This window comes from Trypanosoma conorhini (assembly GCF_003719485.1).
Source record: "Trypanosoma conorhini strain 025E chromosome Unknown Tco_14.4_contig_00161, whole genome shotgun sequence".
Classification (NCBI taxonomy): Eukaryota; Euglenozoa; class Kinetoplastea; order Trypanosomatida; family Trypanosomatidae; genus Trypanosoma; species Trypanosoma conorhini.
Window position 1 is genome coordinate 6,164 of NW_021704245.1, and position 21,877 is coordinate 28,040.

Below are 21,877 nucleotides of genomic sequence, written 5' to 3' on the forward strand. Positions count from 1 at the left end.
TTCCTTCCCCTTGACGCTTTTTCACCCACCCTCCCTTTCTCTCTCTCTCCCTCGTCATGCACACAGGGTAGGCTGAGGAGTATCGATATCTGAGAGGGCGCACGGCGTCACCCCGTAGAGAAAGGAGGAAAAAAGTTATAAGGCAAAAAAGGCCAAATACAAAGAAGAGGCAGCAAAAAAAAAACGCACGCACACACGCACAAACAAGCAAGAGGTGCATCGGGGGAAGGCCGCGATCGAGATGCCCCCAAGACGTGCGACTGAAGAAGGTGAGGAAAGCACAGAGGAGGAAGAAGAACTCGAAACGACCACGGGATCTGAAGAGCAGAGTGAAGTGGAGGCGCCTGTGAAGAACGTTGAGGTGGAAACGGCTGCGGTTTCAGAGGGTTTGCTGGTAAACAATCCAAATGACGAGAAATACGTCGTGAAGGATGCGCGGCCTGTGCGTACTCCTCCTGATAAACCTTTGGAATCGGAAACGTCGGAGGACATCCGTCTGGAGTCACAGGCGCTCGCAAAGGATACGAGTAAGCCTGAGGCCAGTCGGAGGGGTCCAGCTCAGGCTACCGCACAGCTTTCGCTTGGCGTGGATGTTCAGAAGCTGCATAATAAACCTAATGACGAAATGGTAATGGTAGAGGATGGACTCAATATTCCCACACCCCGCGGGAACGGCAAAGACAGTGAAGCTGGAGGCGGTTTAATTCTGCGGAATGCGCCTCATGATGAAGCAATTCCTTTGTCTACCATGGGCAGCTCCGTCGGTACGCCCAGCAAACAGGCTCCTGGGCAACTCGGTGCAATGGCGCCCACCGATGACGAAAGTAGCGCAGACGAGGAGGCCGAAGAAGTGGAAGGTCACTCCCGCGGCTATACCAATCAACGACCCGAGGCCATTGATACGGAGACCGAGATAAAGACCAACGTGATCCCAAACCTTGAGTACAACCCACAGGATTACGCCAAAATTAACAGCACCGCCAGCCGGGAGATGCAGGAACTCTTTAAATACATTCTTGATTACCAGCCCGTTATACCGGAACTTCCAGCAAAATTGCGTCCATTTATCCCTGACTACGTCCCGTCCGTTGGAGACCTTGATCCCTTCTGCAAGATATCTCGCCCAGATGGGCGACCAGATGGATTAGGTCTTTTTGTTTTGGATGAACCTTCTGTGTCGCAGTCTAATCCTGCCGTCGTTTTGTTAGAACTTCGTGCAACAAACATTCACTCCAGCGGTGGTTTGGCGGAGGTGGTAGACTCCTTTGAGGATGCCGCCAATCGGCCGGAAGTCATTGACCGCTGGATTGCGGATGTCAAGAAGGTGCACTACAAGAAACCCTTGCCGACGACCAACTACCAAAAACCCATGCCCGAGATAGAGTCCCTGTTACAGGTTTGGCCCCCTGTGTTTGAAGAGTTTCTTAGCTCGGATATTCAGTTTCCCCCGCCGCATATTGACATGGACCTGGACCAGTATGTGCGCACCCTCTGCTGCATTCTTGACATTCCCACCTACAACTCACTTGTGGACTCATTGCATGTGATGTTCACGGTCTATCAGGAGTTCCGGGCAAACCAGCATTTTCAACATGAATAGATACGATCCCTTCTCTTCTTTCTTTTTATTTTGCTTAGGTTGAAGAAGGGAAAATAAAATAAATGAAAAGAAAATAAAAAACTGGTGGTTTTGTGTGGGGTGGGCAGTGCTTGAATCTTCACCTGTGCCGAGTGGAAGGAGACGAATGGAGTAGAGTAAGCGCAGGAAACGCGGCACATGCATTACGCATTGTGTCTGCCTTATGTTTGATCGAGGCGATAGAGAAGGATTCCTTCATTAGTCGTGAATATGATGTAGAAGATGCTTCAACTTGGGTTCGAATTCCTCCTCTTGTTTTTTTTTGGTTTTCTTGTAACCGCTGCTAGTGTTTGCTTTATCTGCTTGATTTGTTTTTGTTTTTTTTTCCCCCCACTTCTTGTTTTGTTGTTGTTGTTTTTTACCTGTGTGTGTGGTGGCATTGCTATTTAGCGGAACGAACCTGGTATACCCGTAGGCAGAGGCGGCTTCCCTATGAGTTCCCCAACGTGGTCTGTCTACGGGGGCGAATGGGCCGGCCTCTGCGATGACGCCGAGAGCATCCCACCGGAGCTTACCTTGAAAGGGTGTGGGCTGCGCCAGAAGTGCCTTCTGCAACGTGGGGCGCAGGGTGCCGTGTACCTGGGTGAAGACGCCAATGGAAACGTGTTTGCGGTAAAGCGTATTTTTACGCAGCGCAATGAGTCTGGGATTCGAGGCGTCTCGGAGGGATCACTTCGGGAGGCCACACTACTTACCCACATCGCCGAAAAGTCAAAGGCACTCGGTCGCGAACCTCCGTTTGGAGTCATCCGTTTGGAAGGAGTTGTGGAGGCCCCATTCCAAGAACTGTGTCTCATTCTGGAACGGTGCACGTTGGATTTGTCGTGGATAGTTCTTTACAGGGGAAAACGATCGCATGGCGCCGCCGCCTCCTTCCCAGAGCCTCCCACTCGATGCCCTATTCTCGCCAAGATGCATGTCATTCAATACCTCATGCGGGGGATCCTTGAGATTCTTCGCTACCTCCATGAGGAGTGTCACATTATCCACCGAGATGTGAAGTTAGCGAACCTACTTGTGGGGGAGGATGGACGTGTGCGTCTTAGCGACTTTGGTAGCGCACGGTTGATGCATGAAGTGGCGGAGGAAATGCCTGATGTGAAGTCTGCCGAGTACACGCCTACGTCTCTTCGGACGACCGTGATTTACCTGGCCCCTGAGTGTCTCCTGGGTGAGCGATGCTACACGGCGGCTGTGGATGTGTGGGCAGCCGGGGTTGTCTTTGCGGAATTACTCTTGCAACAGCATCTTTTTCGCGGCTGCAGCGAACTGGAAATGCTCTCCGGCATCTGGAAGCTCCTCGGCACTCCCTCCGATGATCCAGCCTCAACTGCAGGCGAGCAGGCCGTTACGTATGCTGTGCGCCTAGAATCGACCCTCGCGCTGAGGTTTCCCGAAAGCATTGTTTCCTCAGAGGGCCTAGATCTGCTTAAGCGCATGCTTGAGCTGGATCCGAAGAGGCGCATCACCGCCGCTGAGGCTCTTCGTCACCCTTTTCTAAGCGGTCCCGCAGTTGAATTGCACCAGGCAGAGGCCCGGCTACTGTGGCAAAATAAAGTGGAGGCGTGCATGAAGGAGGCGGCGGCGCAGCCTGATAGAGTGGGAATGCATTCCTTTTCTCTGGGCGATGATGCATCTAATGAAGGGAGTGACGAGAGGGAGAACGATGATAACTTATGGGGCTTGTGATGCTTCTCACCATATGTTAATGCTTTGCCTGTTTCTCATGTGTCTGCTCCAACACCACCAGCAGACACAAAACCTGAACACAATTCAGATACTAAAACAACAACGACATCAAAAAAATTCCAGATGGATGCAGAACCTCAGATAAAGGAAGTTTTAGCATCTGTCTAAGATGGGTTAGGTACCTCTTCACGGATACTCACCGCACTCTCTGCGTGTCGTTTTCATCCTCAGCCACATTTTCTTTTTCATTATTCCTTTCTGTGTCTGTGTGCCTTTGTCAAGTGTCAGCTTGTTGTTCCTCTCTTTCTGTGCGTCTGCATTTTATTCCGTTATCACTTCATTTTCATACTCCTCTTTTCCTGCCGTCGTTGTGGCATCTTCCGCAAACACCGCCCGTTAATGCTTTGTCCTCGCTGGCACGGGGTTCAAGGTTACAGACGATACGAATACGTGAGGCGCTGTGGCACCAACATGTACTACCGCACGCTTGGGGTGAAGCGTCGTGCGACGCAGGAGGAGATCCGCAAGGCATTTCGCTCTACGGCTGTGCAGATGCACCCCGATAAACCTGGTGGGTCTGTCGAGCTCTTTCAGGCCCTCCAAACCGCGTACGAGGTGCTGAGCAATGAGAAGAAGCGTGCCCTCTACGATGCGGAGTTGGCGAAGCAGCGAAGTAAGCTGCGCGGGTTTAAGCGGCCACCCGCGCTTGACAACATCCGCTCTCCAGTGCACTACAAATTGGCGGACGGTGAGTACTACGCATTTGAAACCGCCCCAGACTGCCTGAAGTGTAGATTTAAGCATGGCGACATTATCAGCTACAACGACAAGTTGGGCTGCTTTATTGGTCTCGGGGGAGACGACTATCTTTACTGGCGCCCTGACGACCAAGCACATGCGTCCAGGTTGTGTCAGAAGGGAAGTTTTGGGGTGGATAGTGTAAAAGTCGTGGTGCGTGCCAACTTCAAACCTTCCCACTCTGGGTACCCTCCCTCCTCCCTGCCACCTCGGGCCGCTGGCTCTGCCGCTGCAGGGACTCACGGGGCGGCGACGAATAAAGGGCGACCGGGCCAGGTCTCGAAGGCGGAGCAGCTGCGACAAGACATTATACGGAGGGAGCGGGAGCGGCGTTGCCGGGAATGCATCGCGGCGCTTGTTGAGGACGAGAAGAAGCAGCGCGTGCGCCTGGTAGAGAAAATTGAAGCCGACATGGAAGATGAGCGGCAGAGCTTCAGAGACTGGCGGGCGGCCGGCGATCTCGTAGTGGGGGTGGAGGAGCCGGCATGGATCACCCACGCGAAGCCACACGCGGCTGGGAAACAGGCCGGATTGCAACGCGAGGGCTCTGCAGTTTGCTAAGCGGCCGCAGAAGATATGCGTGGGGAAATGGGGGAAAAAGAGAGGAACGAAAAGGGAAGGGAGAGCGCGAAACTTGGGGAGTGCGCGTGAGAGCCGTGGAAGTAGACGCGGAGGCGTGTGGTACGTCAGACGCCGCCCCCATTTGGAGCCAATAATTTTTTAAAAAGAGCGAGAGTCGGGGGGAGAGCGAGACGGATATGTGCAATAATAAAATATTATACAGCGTAACACGTGTGAGTTGTGGAGTGCCACGCGAAGTGCACTAGATGAAAGACTCCACCCCCCGCCGAGTTGGCAGGCTTCGTTATATATCCATCAAACCACATGTAACAAGAAATGCGTTTTCATTGAAGATAGGCCACAAAAAAGCACACACACTTTTAGCCATCTTTTTTTTCCTGCGCTAGTGAGATTAGACGGCCCTGCCAATATAAAATCACCACTTATTTCCTTTTATTTTTTTTTCATTTTTTCCTCTTGACGAATGTTTCATTGCAATTGCACTTGATTCGTGTAACGCCAGCAGTCGTATGCATGCTTAGAAGCACAGAAAAAGGGGTTGAAGGAGAAGAGCAAAGGAGTGGGCCGAGAGGAGAAGAAAAGGACCTTTGTTTCCCTTCGGTTGCCTTTGTGTTTTCGGTTCCATGTGACCGGGTGAAACGTCTCTCTGGAATTTGTCACATCTCCTTCTATTTCATACTGCTTGTTGGTTTCCCTAAGATCCTCCCTCTCCCACTGAATCGCCCCATCCACGTCTACGTGTGTGTATATATATATGCATGTATGTGCATCTCTCGCCTCTGTTGTGCATTTTATCTGGTGCGCGCGTAGCTGATTCCCAGGGGGGGGGGAAGCAAGCGCAGACAACAACTTGTCTTTGCCCCACTTCAGTCTGCCTAGCAATGTCCCTGGACAAACCCCTCTTTTCTTTCGAGACGAACAGTGGCCCTAGTGCGTGGCGTGGCCAGAGCGGGGGTCATCACCTCCAGCCACAGCGGCAGCAGGCCCGGAGTGGCCTGTTTCACCTTCCGCACGGCCCACTGCGCACACCCATCTTTATGCCGGTGGCGACGCAGGCAGCGCTGAAGGGTGTGACGGTGGAACAGTTGGAGGAACTTGATGCGGAGATTATTCTCGGGAACACGTATCACTTGGGGTTGCGACCCGGGGAGGACGTCCTCAACGAAATCACACGGTTGAAAAATGCCCAAGTGAGTGCTACAAGCGGCAATGAGGCACCTGAGCTGGAGTCCTCGCGGATCCGAAACAACATGGATGGGATTCATTTCCTGCAGGGATGGCGACGGAATATTCTTACCGACAGTGGAGGTTTCCAGATGGTAAGTCTCCTGCGGCTCGCCAAAATCACTGAGGAGGGTGTGCGTTTTCAGTCAACTCACGGCGGCAACGGCGGAGGCGTACGAGTGGGCGAGAACAATAATGGCATCATTCATGGCAATAGTGCGGTCTATTCTAGCGAAGAAGACACGGAATACACGCTGTTACTGCGGCCGGAGGAAAGCATTCGTATTCAAAATGCCATTGGAGGTGATATCATGATGCAACTGGATGATGTTGTGCATGTTCTCACGACTGGACCTCGTATGGAGGAGGCCTCTAGGCGTACTGTACGTTGGTTGGATCGTTGTCTTGCTGCCAACATGAATCCCGATAAACAAGGAATATTTGGCATTGTACAAGGTGGCCTGGATGCAACGCTGCGGGCAGAGTGCCTTGCCGAGATGGTCAAGCGAACTGCCTGTAAGGGATACGCCATCGGGGGTTTGAGTGGTGGGGAGGCAAAGGAAGACTTCTGGCGAATCGTAGCCCAGTGTTGCAGGGGGCTTCCAAACGACAAGCCACGGTACTGTATGGGGGTGGGGTATCCAGAGGACATTATGGTGTGTATCGCACTCGGAGTGGACATGTTTGACTGCGTGTACGCTTGCCGCACGGCTCGCTTTGGTTCGGCGTTGACATCTACAGGAAAAATTCAAATCACGAAGAAGGCGTTTGCTAACGACATGGGACCCCTGGACCCTGCCTGTAACTGCAAGACATGCACGACGTTCTCCCGTGCGTACCTGCACCTTGTTGCGACCAAGGAGTCGCTCGGTTCTACCCTTCTTTCCTACCACAATGTGGCCTATCTCATCAACCTCACCCGCGGGGCGAGGGCGGCTATCGAGGCGGGGAGCTTCACGGAGTACGTGCAGAACTTCTTTGTGTCGTATTACCCCAAGCGGGACTACCCAAAGTGGGCAGTGGAGGCACTGTATTCCGTGGGCATTGAGCTTCCCTAACACGGCGGCATTCGCCTGGACAGGAAGGGCACACAAAAAAAAAAAACCGACGGAAAAGAGAAGAAAATCATCTTGGAAGGAAAAAAGAAAGAAAACAACAAAACAAAGAAGAAACGACACAAAGAGAGTTTTCAAACACAACTAATCGGGGCGCCTAAATATATATGCATGTGCCCGCCGTTCTTGTATGCGTGTTTTTTCTTGTTCAGTGGCACGTGGATTATAAATTGAATATTACAGGATAAATGGGTGCCCTTTCTCCTCCTTGGTTACTTCTGCTTTTTGTTTCCTCAGCGCATCAGGGAAGGCAAAGAAGGGGAAACAAGGTGCAAACAAACAATGGCAGAAGTTGTACAGGTGTCACTGCAGTGCTATATGGGGCGGTTCTGCCTGCCAGTAGACCCACAGCTGAGTATTCGTGAGACATTGCGATTCTTCCAACGGAGCGTGCCGGAGCTGGGTCAGGTGGACATGGACGCCTACGCGGTAAACTACAACGGGAAGTTGCTCCTGGAGGAAGCGAGCACATTAAAGAATGCCCAGGTTGGGGAGGATGGCGTCATGATACTTGTGAAGAAGAGCGATTGTCCCGCAGCAAACACCAACAAGGAGGAGGAGGAAGAGTGATGATGAAATGGGTTGCAAGTGCCGTTGTGTTGTTGTGAGCCTCTAGCGTGTGCATCCCCCCACAGTTAGAGATGTAATCAAAGTATGCAGACTCCAGCATGAATGGGCATTGCATGCAACCAGGTACACCGTGTGTCTACACTCAATAGCTTGCTGCCCGTTAGCACCCTTTGCTGCTTCCTCTTTCTATTTCGCGCCTTGCCTCTTCTTTGTCCTCCTTGTCTTCTTCTGCGCTGCTGTGCTTCCCGCCGTGTCCCGCTTCCCCACGAAGTGTGCAAAGGCTGCAACACCCTCGGGCCGTCGTCCCCGCTGCGTGGCCAGTCGAGAGAAAAGGAGCGGGTTCTTCGAGGCGGAGAGGTCAGTGGTGGCGCAGCACACACGAACCCCGAGCGGGCCGTTCTTCTAGCGTATAGGAAAGAGAAATAGTTTTTATTTTTATTTCTTCTTTTGATCACAAAGAAAAAAAAGGGTAGGAAGAAGAGAAAAAAAAAAGGAACGCGAGGCTCGGACGGCATGTATCATTCGCAAGGTGCCGCCTCGGGCGCTGGTGGCGGCGGTGGCGAAGCTCCCACCGCTGTCGCGGCGTATAGCCGCTTTCCAAAGATCTTGACGTTCGAGGTCAACCCGCAGGAAATAATGTTTCGTGACTTTGAGCCACACAAGACGTATGAGTCGCCGCTGCATCTCAAAAACACGACAAAAGAGACGCAATTTGTCCGAGTTGGGCAGCCGCAAAGTCGGGTTCTGGCGCTGAGGCCCCCGCGTCGTAATGTCACCTCCATGAAGGTTGCGCCTGGCCTTTCTGTCACCTATAAAGTGCTCTTTACACCTGAGGAGAACCGCAACTACTCTTGCGACCTTGTCGTCACAACCGAGGAGGAGGAATTTACTGTTGCCGTGCATGCCATCGCGAGCCGAGGCAAACTCACGTTGCCGGCGTCTTTTACAGTGGCACTGTGTCCTGTGAAAAGCACTGGCACGACAAGTTTGTTTCTCCGAAACACTGGAAAACTGGAGTGCCAGTGGCGCGCGGAGGCGTCTTCGCCCTTTGCTGTAACCCCATCCTCTGGACTGGTACCTCCAGATGGAGGTGTTTTTCCTGTAAGCGTGGAATTTGCGCCAATGAAGCTGCAGCAATATGAATCCACCATTCACTTCCTCCTTGGCCCGGAGGAAGATATGGTGCAAGAGCTGCCAGTCATTGGAACAGCGGTGGAGGTGGAGGTGGTGTTAGAGCAGAGCCAATTGGAGTTTCCAGGAACCTTTGTGACGCTGGAGAGCCAGGCTTTGGTGCGTGTGCGAAATGACAGTGGTTACACCGTCAATTTTTCATGGAAATCTGACCGCAGCGATGCAGAAGAATGGCGAGCCGTGGAGCGGAATCTGTTAGGACAGACTGAGGCCGTCTCGCATGCCGTCCTGGCAAGCTCACCAAATGAGGCAACTCGAAAACGTCTCAGGGAGGAGCGCGTCAAAACGCTTGCAAAGGGAGGACGCGTGTTTGACGATGATGTATTCACTCTCGAGCCTGCGAGCGGTACCATTTACGCAAAGGGTAGCAAAGAGTTTGTTGTCACGTTTAACCCACAACTCGCCATGGAATACCTTGCCACTGCGTACCTTGACATTGGTGGCAGGCGACAGCGAATTCCGCTTCAGGTGAAAGGAACCGGTCTTGGCCCCCAGTGCGTACTTGAGTACACCCGTCTTGATATTGGCGAAATCTTCGTTGGCGCCTTGCATGAGTACCAAGTGGCTATTATGAACAAGGGATGTATAGAGGCACGCTATGTCGTTCTCCCACAAGATACTCTCATGGGGCGAAAATTTGTGTTTCAGCCCGTCGAGGGCGTACTGGCGCCAGGGACGGAAGGTACTCTTTTTATTCAACTTCAGTCGGACCTTGTGGGTCTCATTTCTGAGACCTTCCGTATTCACTTGCATGGATCCCTTGAGGACTTGACACTGCGCATTCGAGGAAGTGTCACTGGACCGGCGCTTCAGTTTGACATGGATGAGTTAGACTTTGGAAATGTGTCCTACAACTGGCTACACTCCCGCATCTTGAAAATGTTAAACATTGGGCAGATTCCTATTAACTTCCGCCTCCGCATCCCCGAGTCGTGTCCGTTGCACGGGGTCGTTACGGTATCCCCGTCGGAGGGCACTCTTCCACCAAAGCAGCAGCAGGAAATACGCGTGAGTCTTACCTCCAACATTGTAGGGAACTGCGAGACAGTGTTACTCGTGGATGTGGAGGGAGTTGGCGACGGGGTGGATTCAATTCCCATCAAAGCGGCCTGTCTCGTGCCAACGCTTCAGCTTTCCACGGAAAAGTTACACTACGGTACATGCTTCGTCGGTCATGAGTATATCATGAATCTCGAGGTCGTCAACAAGACAGCCCTGCTTGGAAAGTATGAGGTGATTTTGCTGAATGAAGAGGGGGTTCGAGCGGCAAATGCCCTGGTCGTCATTGACTCCCCAGAGAGGTCACACACCGCCAAGGTGATCGAGCCTCGTAGTCGGTCTCTAGTGCCGATCAAACTGACACCATTGGCGGTTGGCGGGTTACACGTGACATTGTACGTCCGCGTGCTGGGCTCGGATGAACCGCCGCTGCCTCTTTTACTGACGGCGACAGCACGTGGCCCAACGGTAACGGTGGAACCCAAGTCCCTTGCGTTTGGAACACTGATGCTGTTGGAGCGTTCAGAGCGAGAATTTGTGCTAAATAATACGAGCCCTATTCCCGCCTTATTTTCCGCAAAGTTCATTCAAACTGCCGGGCGCAATGCCCGCCTTGTCTTTAGTGTTGATCAATCAAGGGGAAAAATTGACCCGTACAGCCGTACAACTGTCAAAGTGTCAGCGTGTCTTGACGACGCGCGGTCGTTTTCGGAGAAGATTCAAGTCATTGTGAGACACGCCGAAGACGATGCGCTGGTTATTCCTGTGACGGCATATGGTAAAGGGTACGCTTTGGTTCCCACTACACCCGTTGATAAAATTGATTTTGGCGACGTTTTCACCGAGACAATGGCAGAGAAGGAGATTTGTCTGCGTAACGATGGGCAGCGTGCCATTGAAGTGTTGTGGAGTGGCAGTCGCGGCACTCGTGTCGTAGTAGGTGGACCGCCGATTGTGTACCGTATCCTTCCGGAGACCGCCGTGATCGGTGCCGGAAGCTGCTGCACATTCACGGTTCAAGGCTTGGCCGATGCGGCTGGGGTTGTCACGGAGGAATTTGTCTTGAAGGATAAGAAGGAATTCAAACCGATTCTCGTCACAAGTGTCACGGGGAACTTTGTCCTGCCTGTGATTGCCTACAGCACGAAGCGGGTGGTCTTTGACTATGTTTACGGTGCCGAGGGTGAGCTGGGCAATGCGGTTATGATGCGGACGTTTACGATGAAGAATACGACGACGCAATCGCTGAATGTGACACTGAGGCGTGTGGAGGCGCCCGCTGGCTCCCATTCTCCCTTCACCTTGATCAGCCCCACATCCTTCACGCTTTTGCGTGGGGAAACGCACATTGTGGCTGTCAATTGCGACGCCCACTACCGCCACGACTACGTCGCCCACACCGCAAAGGGCCGCATTTTGGTCGCATTCACCAACCATCCCTTCACAGAGTACGTGGGCCTGGTGGGGAATATTGCATTTCCAACCATTGGCATTGAGCCAGAGTGCCGACAAGTAAATTTTGGCTCTATTCTCACCGACACAGAGGGGCGGTCGGAGCTTACGCTTACCAACCTATCATCGTTAGTTGCGGCCGAATTTGTGTGGAGTATCGAGTACCACAATGAGGTCCCATCAGTCCAATCGGAGACGATGCAAAAGCGCTTTGATTTTGTCCCATTTAGGGGAGTTATTCCTCCAGGAGGAAAACGCGTTGTTGAGGCCGTGTTCTATGGCACCCGAGGTCGGCATGAGGCCACTGCCACATGCATGCTAAAAGGGGGCCCAAGTTATGATGTGAGTCTGATTGGTTGGAGTGACGCCGCCGTGCGGTTTGACTGCACAAGTCTTGATTTTGGGGTGATGCATTACTCGGAAAGGCAGAAAAAGACCATCTCCATCTCCAGTCCTTCGCGGGTTGCCGTTCCCTTTACGGTGGACACCGCGACACTAAAACAGCCTGGATCTTTAGTGGTGAAGCCGCAGAGTGGCACGGTGACCAATAAAGTTGTGTTGTCCGTCTCGTTTTGCCCGATGATTCCAGATGAGGTTGTAGAGACGTTCTCCGTACAGGTTGGTCACCTTGATCCACAACTCATTACAGTGCGGGGCATGGGCCAGGCGCACACCATCCTGGTATCTTCCCCCGACAAGGGTTTGATGCTGACCCGGGTGGAGGATCCACAGTACGCGCGTTGCCTGGAGGAACTCAAGGAGAAGGAGTGGGTGCCGTACCTTGAGAGGTCTGGTTTCCCGCAAGCATTGCCGGATGTGGCGCCCCTTGTACTGGAGGCGGAGCGGCAGGCGTACTGTCGTAATCTTGTTCTTGCAGCAACGACCCCAACGACCCCAACAGCACTTTTTCCTCCCGCCGCGCGTGCGAAGGACGTCGATGCTGAGGCTTCAAGGATAGATGAGCAGACGCTGCTTGCGCGGTACGCGATAGACTTTGGACACATGACGCGACTGGAGGTGCGTACCGTCAAGTTGTCCTTGACCAATACGTCTATCTACCCTGTGGGTGTCGTTTTGGACAGACACGTGGTGGAGCCGGGTCCGCTGCATATGGAGCCACGAAAGATTCCCACAATGGCCCCGTTTTCGAAAGTCGAGGTGGTGCTCTCACTGACTCCTAGTGACACTGAAAAAGTTGCTAATGGCGCAAATCAATTTGAGTTTTTGCTGAATATTAATAAGGGCCCACGCGTCGCTGTTGAGGTACGTTGTTTTGTTGCGACACCCGCCTTAACGCCGTGTGAGACCGTCCTTGACTTTGGTGATGTGCTGCTTGGACGAGTTAAGAAAATTCCCCTGCACTTCTACAACGCGGAGGCTATCCCGTGTACGTGGCGGATGACATTGATTGAATCCAAGCGGAGAACAGGTACAGACTCGGACACCGAAGCTGCCGCTACTGCTTTTTCCAACCCATCGTCGCTTGCCCCCAGGCGGCAGTTCAAAGTCAATAAAGAACGTGGAACACTACCTCCTCAGACTTGTATGAGTGTCATGGTGAGTTTTATGTCTTTCGTTCGCGGCCCCGCAAAGGCTAGACTGCGGTTGCGCTATGCCTCAAACCCGGATGAGCAATATGTGGTATTTAAGGGCAACGTTGTTTGTGTGAATGTGGAGTTGTCTCCCTCCCCGCTGGTCTTTCCCCCGATGCTTCCGTGGCAAACCATGAAAAACAGCTTCATCATCACCAACAACGAGGAACGGCCGGTGGAGGTGTTCAACATGAACCTCGACGAGAGACATCGCGTGTGTGTTGGTGTCCTGCAACGTGCCTTGGAGATGCAAAAGCCGCTGGCGAGAGGGGAATGTGAACTTCATTTACCTATTCGAGAGCCCGGCGAATATCTGCCGCAATCCCTCTTGGAGTTTGTCTTTACCGATGTGCAACGGGAGGAGTTGACGCTGGAATACAAGGATGCAGATGCATTAGATGGCGATACCGCACGTGAGGGGCTCGCCTCAAGTCACGCCTTCCCCAAACGGTCACGACACTCCCAGCTGCGTATGGAAGCGCCGGCGTCGTTATCGCGCCCCTTGGACGGCTCCCCAAGCGAGACATCTGAATCCCTAACCTTGAGCAGAGGTAAACCACAACTTGTGATTGTCACAGGGCCGCCGTTTTCCGGAAAGACGACACAAATACGGCAGTTGCTGCAGACAGCGGACATGCTGCAGATCGATCTGGATGCCATGGTGCGCGCGGAAGCAGAATTTGACACAGCGGAGGGGGAGCTAATTCGCACCATCCTCACTGAGCGGGAAGAGAACCGTGCGGCGCGGGCTGGCGGCGATGCCGTCAACGATTACACTCCGCTTCCGGTAGAGAAGCTTCTTAGCTCCAATGAGGTGAAAATACTTTATGCACTTTTGCTACGTCATCTTTCCACAGTAAAGTATGCCATGGTTGTGGTGATAGATGATGTTAAATCAATTCTTACGGTTGATCGGGAGGCGGTATTGCTTGCCATTGGAAGTGCCGCCACTGCCACGGGACGGACACTGCAGATTATTTCCCTCGGCGTGAGTGAGGCAACAGCGGGGTTTCGGCGAAGCCTTGAGGTGCAAGAGAAATGTCGTGAGACCGTGGAGGCGGCCGTGACAGCGCCCCTTACTGAGCAGGAATATGAGCAGTTGGGTGCAGAGGAGCGTGAGGTGTACAATCGTCGTCTGCTGCACTTTAATGCATGTAAACGGGCCCTTGCTGAGGCCTCTAGTGAGGTCTCACGCTACGCTGCGGAGCTGGAACGCAGCCCACAGCCAACCGTACAAGAGGACGTGGATGCACAACTAGCCGCAAAGGAGGAGCAGGAGTCACCTGCGCGAGTGGGCTCGAAAGGTAAAAAATCTGTGCCACAGCCGCATCCCAGGCCGCGCTGGGCCCAACTCTCTGAGCTCGACCAATACAAGGAACTCTACACACAACTGCGCCGCGCGGAGGGGGGTGCTGTGCACGTTGTGCTTAACGGGGAGGAGGCGGAAAAGCATGTAAATTCGTCTATCGTGAGGCAGATATTGTCGCCCAACTATGCCCTGCCCCAAACACCAACTACCCCACAGCCAAGCGAGGAAGCAGGATCTCATCAAGTGAGTATGGGATTTTTGCCGAATGATAGGTCTAGTGGTGTTTGGGAGCTAATTACGGAAGAGACGTTGGGGAGCAAGAACAGTCAGTGCGACCAATTTCGCTTCTTCACTCCTGTTCAGCGAGAGGCAGTGGTAAAGAAGGCGGCAAAGGGGGCTCCCCTGCAGACGATGTTGGCAATGGAGGAAGCCACACGGTGGGTGGTGCCGCCCAAGTCATCGGTAGAAGTTACTGTTGTTTTTTGTAGCGATAAATTGGGCCAACTGAATTTTCCCTTCACGTTTGGTGTGACGGGCACAAGTCAGGAAATTAACTTGCCTGTCGTCGCCTGCACCGCATATCCGGAGATTTGCCGAGATGACAAGAAAATATTTTCCGTCACCAAGTCACGCCTCGTCGCCGGCAGACAACCAAGCCGTGTATTTGTGACGTCGAAGAGGACGTATGACTTTGGTCCGCTTATTGTCCCTGGGGGGACGATCGGTGCGCAGGGGCCAACGACAAGGAAAGGTAGAAGAATGAGCGAATTGGGAAACAGTATAACCAAGATTGGTATCCCCTCTGGCAAGGACAATGTCGCACAGGATACAATGACCTTCACAAACACTGGCATCTTCCCTGCAGATGTCTCGCTACTATTTGGAAAAGAAAAAGAGAGCACGTTCTCTGTGACGCCAAATAAGTTTACTTTGCCTGTGGGAGAAACGGCTAGTGTGGTGCTGCGCGCTGTCCCTGAAACTATTGGAGAAGTCTCATCAACCCTCGTTGTGACCGTGCGAGACAATCCCACACCCTGGTTTGTGAATGTCTCTTGCATAGGCACGCGGCCAGCGGTAACCCTGGACGGAAAGAAGGATTTGCTGGTGCAATATGGACGCTGCCTCATAACGCGTCAGGAGGAGAAAGTAATTACCATCGCCAATGACAGCTTGATGCCTATTCGTTGGCGCATTGCAGGAGTTGATAATCTTCCAATGGAGTTTGCGCTAAACTCCACTTCTGGCCTTCTGGACGTGAATGGCATTTACCCGTTGGAGGTTGTCTTCAAACCCACTCGTCCTGGTGTTCACAATGTGGCACTGAAGGTGGAGGTCACCGACGCCGAGGAGACCTTGTTTGAGTCACTGCCTTTAACAATCAAGGCGGAGGCGCACGATGTGGTGGTGGAGTGGTCGCGTCGTGTGGATTTTAAACTTATGCATGTGGGTGAAACAAGGAAGGAGACGGTACTCATCCTCAACAAAAGTGCATACGAGGTGGGCTACCTGCTGCGATTGCCCAAGCCCCTCCAGGGGCTTATCACGCTTAATCCGAGTGAGGGGATAATGCGTGGTTTGGTGGGTTTCAAGGACGCATCACTGGCAACCGTGGAGGTGACTATTCGCTTTGACAGGGAAGGCGAGATCCCGGCATCACTTGGTGTGATTGAGGCCTCCTTCTTTGACCCTCTCGCAAATGAACTGCTTTTTCCTGTGCAAAGTATTCCTGTGAGCGGGGAAGCATGGTACAATCGATTTAGTATTAAACCATCTTGTATAGACTTCGGATCATGTGTTGCCAATCAGAGTAAGCAGTGCTCGTTTGAGCTGCGCAACACTGGACGGTTTCCGCTCAACTTTAGACTTTTTAACTACAAAAATGGGCCTGCGCTGCCGCAGCAGGATGATGAAGAAGGCGTTGAGAAAAAGCACCGAAAAGCTGCAAAATCAGACGCTGTGTTTCAATTGGGTGCCTTTACGGTCTCGCCAAGCACCGGCAGTGTTGCTGTCGGGGATAGTTTTCTGTTTCAGGTGGTCACCGTGCAAGGAACAGGGTCCAGTCACAAGGAGACGCTTGGCATCTACGTAGACCACTGTGACCCGGAGACGGAGGCAAAAGGAATACCTTTTGAGCTTGTCGCCTCCATAACAACGCCCGGTATTGTAGCCGACCTCTCATCTCTGGTGGATGTGGAGACGATTTTCGAAGAGCAACAGGTGGTGACAAGCCACTCCCAACGCAACAAGGCCTCGCGTGTGTACTCAAGGGACAGCCGCACCTTCTACTTTGGGTCCACCCTCGTTGGCAGTCGGGTGGAGGAGCGCTTCCGCATTGCCAATTGCAGCCCACTCACATGCACTGTTAAACTGCAACTTCTACCGCCAAACCCACGCGACGGGAAGGAAAGGGAAAAGAAGGAGACAGAGCCCTTACTTTACCTGGATGGATTTCAGCTGTTGGTTGATGGGGAACCGGAGAAGACCAATAGGCTGCAGCTGCCATCGTTTGAGAGTCGCTTTGTCACGGTCAGCTTCAGTCCTCCCACGCTACAGTCTTTCCAGGCCCGGTTTGAGGCGGTGGTGATTGGTGGAACCGATCCAAAGACGAGTGCCCTGGTGTTTGATCTCGCCGGGGAGGGTGTTCTACCGACGGTGGAGTACATTCTTCCACCGCGGCTGCAGATACCATTTAACATCAGTTTGCCATCGCCGGTGAAAAAAATCGGAAAGGGAAAAGGAAAAGATTTAAGGAAAGTTACGGTGCAGCATATGTTGAACACTGCAACGGATAATATTTTTGCCGACACTATTCAGTTGCCACTGACGCTGATTGGAAGCGTGACGTCAAGAACGTTTACGGTGCGTAATTCAGGGGAGGTGGATGCACACATTCGTCTGTCGACACCAGATATGTTCCCGAATGACATTGTTGTCTCGAATTTGAGACGCGACATATTTCTTCCTGTGGGTGGTGCCGAATCCTTCACACTATCTTTTACGCCCACGTCGATAGAAAAACATCGGGTGCGGTTGCGTGTTTCTGTGACAGAAAACCCATACGAAGACCGTGAGTTGTGGGTTGAGGCTGAAAGTTACTTCAGCCCCCTCAGTTTTGAAAACATTGACCCTGGAAGCGAGGACCAACTCACGTTGGGCCATTGCTACGTCTCCCAGCCGGTCGAGCGTACGGTGGTGCTGTGCAATAACAGTCCACATGCGATTCGCTTCGAATGGGGTTGTCCCTCTTCCATCCTTCAGTGCAGCCCACGGGTGGGCCACATTTCACCAGGCTCATCAAAGCAATTAACGTTGCGGCTTTACACGGACACGGTGTCGGGCGAGACAATTTCATGCGTCTTCCGAGTGACATCTATTGAAGTGCAGGGAGGGGAGGATTGGGACGATGCGCAGTCCAAAGCGAGGTGGGTTGTCGCTCACTCTGAGGGGGCGGAGCCTGGCAGAGTCTCCATCTCCTCGGACAATGAGACTCGTAAGAACCTTCGTAGAGTCTTTGAGACAGTTCCAGAGCCCTTGTACAATGTCACCAATGATATCGGGATACAGAAGCCGCTTTACGTCAGCTATGCCTGTGAGTTTGCCTCCTACAAGGTCACGCTACCTATGAACAACGATGTGGAAATTTCCGACACTCTCACGTTTCCCTCAACAAAGATCTTCCAGAGGCGAACCACCGTGCTTCGAGTACAAAACACGGGGCCGAATGTGTTGCCTTTCGCTTTTGAAGTAAATGATCCTGCGCGACGGTCGGGTACTGAGCCGGATATAACTAGCATATTCACTGTAGAGCCCGCCTCAGGCAGGGTTGAGCCTCACACGTATCAAGATGTGCGTGTGACGTTTGCACCAAGGACTATTGAGGATGTTTCTCAGGCGCTTATTGGTTCCTTCCCCCACAGTCTTCAGCCCAAATTTTTTGTTTCGCTTCAAGGGACGGCAGAGTGTCCTTTGGTTCATTTCAACGTACCCCCGTGTGATTACTTGGATTCCCGTGTCGATGGTGAGGCGGGACCCGAGTTGAACCCCGACACTATTCCGATCATGTTTCGCTCATGTGGGCTGCAGAGCAAGTCCACGGTCTGCTTTAAAGTCATCAATCCCAGCACGACAACGTATCGCTTTGAGTGGATTAGCGATCCATTGTCGCAGCGCATTTCGCCCTTCCGTTGTCTGACGCCCTCTGGCTCTATTTCAGCTGGAAAACAGTACGAGATGACGTTTGATTACACCTCCAGCTCCATCGGCCTCCGTGAGGCGAAATGGACATTTTTCATTTCAGGCCATATTTCAGTTCCATTTCTGTTGGTGGGTAAAACAGAGGAGCCCAACGTGTTTCTGCATGTGACGCGGGTGAACTTTGGTGGCGTGACGGTGGGTACCAAGGATGAACGCATCATTGAGCTCGAGAATCGTGAGGATATCTCCTTTCCCTTCTCCTTTGACCGTTCGGTGCTGAGCAACGACAACAACGCGGTGGGTGTGAAACCGCTGGGTGGGACCCTCCCTCCGCGGTCCACCATCCCTCTCACGATATCGTTTACTCCAAAGGATGAGATCTCGGTGAACACCAGGTTGCTCTGCCGAGTAAAGCGGATGAGTGACCCGCTCACGATAAATGTGAAGGGTGAGGGTCTTCGTATTCATTCCTCGCTGGCGATCGAGGACGAAGACGCAGATGACACGGCAGAGCCTGTTATCGTGCCACCGTCACAGGTGTTTCATTTGAACTTGGGCCGTGTGCAGGTCGAGAATGTGGTTCAAAAGCGTTTTGTCCTCACGAACGAAGGTCAGTGCCCCATGGACTACGTCATGGCGGTACCAGAGCAACGCTTCATTAAAGTCGATCCTCTCTCCGGCACGGTGGCCCCGAAGCAGCGAGCTGTGATTATGCTGGTTTATTCCCCCACCGAGGAGGAGACGTTGCGCAACTTTAAGATCCAATGCAGAGTCGCGAGGACGATTACATACAGCATTCGATTAGCAGTCGTCAGTTATGTGCCGAAGGTGCAATTTGGATTCATGAAGCACGATTTTGGTCCCTGCTTTATCACGGAGTTCTCCTCCGACGCCACCGTGAGTAAGTCTCTGACGATGCTGAACATGGAGGCCAAGGAGAGTGTGGCACTAGACTGTCTTCTTTCTCACGGGGACATTTTTGATTTGGATGGCAACTCCTTTGTGCTCTCCCCTGGCGAGGCGCGGAATCTCAATATCAGCTTTGCCCCGTTTGAGGTGGGAGACTTCAAGAGTGAACTCCGAATCACCCTCAACGGCAGTTACTCTTTCTTCATCCCACTTAAAGGGGAGGGAGTCATTCCGCGCATTGATGTGCCTGTTCGTTCGCTAAAGTTGGGCGTCGCCCGCATTGGCGAACGACGCGTGGCTGAGCTGCGGTTAGATTGTCGAAGTCGCGCCATAACCCCAGTCTCCCTGGTCAACTGTGTGGATGCGGATCTGCAGCAGAAGGGCATTTCGATTGTTCCCGCAGAGCTTTTTCTCATGCGACCCCGTGAGACTCGCACGATTACGGTTTCTTTTAGACCTAGTGCCCGTATGCCGGAGTTCCAGCGGGAGCTGCGAATGATTGTCTGTGGACGGGAGATGCCACTTGCTATTATCTCGGCTTCCTGCGAGGACGCGGAGGTTCACTTGGACATTCAAAATATTCTCTTCGATGACGTTGTGGTGGGCGCCACCGCCTCTCGCCGTATTGTCATTATGAATAGTGGCGACTTCGCCCAACGCTTCAAGTGGGACCCTACGCTTTTGCCGCAGGGTGAAATGCGGGTTCTCCCGTCCGCCGGCTCCGTGCACGCCCACTCGGAACAGGTGTGTGAGTTTGTCTACATCCCAAAGAAGCCAGGGAGCGTCTTTCGGCGCGCCGTGTCTGTAGAATTTGATGACGCCCCAGCCTTGTCCGTTAACGTGGAGGCGCACGCGGTGGAACGACCCAAGGTGGAGGCGGTTTTGTCATTTGAGTGCTGTGCACGAGACACCGTAGCAAAGACGGTGACTGTGGAGAACCCCACGGACGCTGCGTGGACAGTCAAACCCCTTATTGAAGGCCGGCTTTGGACGGCACCAAAGACGTTGCAAATAAACCCAAGGAGCACCGCCGTGTTGTCTGTGACGTACGCCCCACTGTTTGTGACTAAAGAGAAGGATATCGCCACTCTCTTCATCCCACTTCCCAACGGATCTGCCCGCAACATTCAATTGGAAGGTGTGGCGTCACACCCTGTGGAGGAGGCGATTGTCAAGGAAAAGATAATTGAGGCGAATACCCCACATCTTGAGACATTTGAGATACATAACGGCACATCTCAGCCGTTGCGCTTCCACGTCAGTGTTCAATGGAGCCCAGAACCGGAGAAGGGCATGGTAACTGTCAAGGCACCTGTGAGCATCGATGTGCCTGCAAAGCAGACCAAATCTTGCCCTATTACGTTTTCTTCGCTAAAGGAGGGTAGTCTCCGCGGGACTGCGCAATTCCGCTGCATCGAGCGTGAGGATTACACCCAAGTTTTTGATGTGGCGCTGCTTGTTGTGCCAAAAACGGTGTCTTCAAAATCACAACTCGTGGCTGCCGTACGCAGCGCTGCCACGTATATTATGTCCATTACGAACCCCTTGGAGAAGAATGTTACTGTCAGTACGCGTGTGGAGAATGGCAGCGATGTCGTTTTTGTTGACCCTTCCATCACGATTCCACGTAAAAGTACTGCGGATATTCCCATCCGCTTCTTCCCTCTCCTGCATAAGGAGTATCCAGCGGCGACCGTTACCGCGACAAGCGCGGAGCTTGGCACAGTCTCCTGTAAACTCCATCTTCGTTCGAATCCACCTGGGCCAGAGAAGGTGACACGCGTCACATGCCCTCTCGGACAGACTGTCGTATTTCCACTTCGCTTCAAGCACTACTGCTAAATCCAACTGCGATTTTGCCGTTCGCATCGGTTCCAAGGTGACTCCCTTCTCAAAGGTTGGGAACTCCAGCAGCGTCAAGGCGCCAGGAACAACGCGGCCGGAGGGACAAGAGGTGGTGGTGGAGATTCAGTATGAGCCGACGATGGTTGGCGAGACAAAGGAATTCATTGAGGTCTTCTCGCCTCAAGCGGGCCTTTACACGTTTCCTGTTCTGGCCTCATGTTTGCCGCCGCAGCGCCAAGGACCATACCTTCTGCGGCCGGGGCAGATGACCTCCATTCCGTTCCGAAACGTTTTTCCGGAGCCCATCACAGTCACGCTGTTGACAGACTCGCCCAGCTTCGTGGTGCCCAAGACGACAGAGAATGTGGCGGCGAAGAAAACCATCAACATTCAGGTGATGCACAGACCGGAGGAGGGCGGTCAAGGCCTGCAGACGTGCAAACTCACCGTCTCTGGCGCCTACCATGGCGAGACGTTGCGGTGGGTGTACTACCTGAAGTTGGCCATACCGAATTTGCCGCCCTCCGACTCAGTGTCGCCCGTCAGACGGAGGGAGTAGTGCCTCTATTTTGCTCCTCTCAACTGCCAGTGAGCTCCGGACAGGAGAGTGAACGACGCTGGCCGTATATGCGTATATATATATATATATATATATAATTTATTTAATTAAAAGAGACATCGCAGCATGTATGTACATAACAAATGTTCAGTGCTCCATCGCTTCCAAGATGCACATCCACACACACACACACACACCTATATATATATA

The 21,877-nt window shown here is 52.8% G+C and overlaps 6 protein-coding genes across 6 annotated transcripts, besides 7 other annotated features; all 6 read left to right on the forward strand.

Annotated features, from left to right (window-relative positions):
- The first annotated feature begins 24 nt into the window (after nucleotides 1–24).
- Nucleotides 25–53: a microsatellite.
- Nucleotides 54–241: 188 nt separating this feature from the next.
- On the forward strand, nucleotides 242–1,600 carry Tco025E_03516 (uncharacterized protein; the record flags this gene model as incomplete). The annotated part of the gene is made up of 1 exon (XM_029370434.1): nucleotides 242–1,600. One exon carries the CDS (start codon nucleotides 242–244, stop codon nucleotides 1,598–1,600), a length of 1,359 nt encoding a protein of 452 aa, XP_029229492.1.
- A 50-nt stretch (nucleotides 1,601–1,650) lies between these two features.
- Nucleotides 1,651–1,679: a microsatellite.
- A 294-nt stretch (nucleotides 1,680–1,973) lies between these two features.
- Nucleotides 1,974–1,998: a microsatellite.
- Nucleotides 1,999–2,071: 73 nt separating this feature from the next.
- On the forward strand, nucleotides 2,072–3,328 carry Tco025E_03517 (protein kinase; the record flags this gene model as incomplete). The annotated part of the gene is made up of 1 exon (XM_029370435.1): nucleotides 2,072–3,328. The coding sequence occupies one exon, from the start codon at nucleotides 2,072–2,074 to the stop codon at nucleotides 3,326–3,328; it is 1,257 nt and encodes a 418-aa protein (XP_029229493.1).
- Nucleotides 3,329–3,727: 399 nt separating this feature from the next.
- Tco025E_03518 (DNA-J protein) lies at nucleotides 3,728–4,687 on the forward strand (the record flags this gene model as incomplete). The annotated part of the gene is made up of 1 exon (XM_029370436.1): nucleotides 3,728–4,687. The coding sequence occupies one exon, from the start codon at nucleotides 3,728–3,730 to the stop codon at nucleotides 4,685–4,687; it is 960 nt and encodes a 319-aa protein (XP_029229494.1).
- Nucleotides 4,688–5,447: 760 nt separating this feature from the next.
- Nucleotides 5,448–5,474: a microsatellite.
- Nucleotides 5,475–5,589: 115 nt separating this feature from the next.
- Tco025E_03519 (putative queuine tRNA-ribosyltransferase) lies at nucleotides 5,590–6,990 on the forward strand (the record flags this gene model as incomplete). Its single annotated transcript, XM_029370437.1, has 1 exon — nucleotides 5,590–6,990. One exon carries the CDS (start codon nucleotides 5,590–5,592, stop codon nucleotides 6,988–6,990), a length of 1,401 nt encoding a protein of 466 aa, XP_029229495.1.
- A 34-nt stretch (nucleotides 6,991–7,024) lies between these two features.
- Nucleotides 7,025–7,118: a sequence feature (A-rich).
- Nucleotides 7,119–8,130: 1,012 nt separating this feature from the next.
- On the forward strand, nucleotides 8,131–21,105 carry Tco025E_03520 (hydin-like protein; the record flags this gene model as incomplete). Its single annotated transcript, XM_029370438.1, has 1 exon — nucleotides 8,131–21,105. One exon carries the CDS (start codon nucleotides 8,131–8,133, stop codon nucleotides 21,103–21,105), a length of 12,975 nt encoding a protein of 4,324 aa, XP_029229496.1.
- A 142-nt stretch (nucleotides 21,106–21,247) lies between these two features.
- Tco025E_03521 (uncharacterized protein) lies at nucleotides 21,248–21,667 on the forward strand (the record flags this gene model as incomplete). Its single annotated transcript, XM_029370439.1, has 1 exon — nucleotides 21,248–21,667. The coding sequence occupies one exon, from the start codon at nucleotides 21,248–21,250 to the stop codon at nucleotides 21,665–21,667; it is 420 nt and encodes a 139-aa protein (XP_029229497.1).
- A 65-nt stretch (nucleotides 21,668–21,732) lies between these two features.
- Nucleotides 21,733–21,773: a microsatellite.
- A 66-nt stretch (nucleotides 21,774–21,839) lies between these two features.
- Nucleotides 21,840–21,864: a microsatellite.
- The last annotated feature ends 13 nt before the right edge of the window (nucleotides 21,865–21,877 follow it).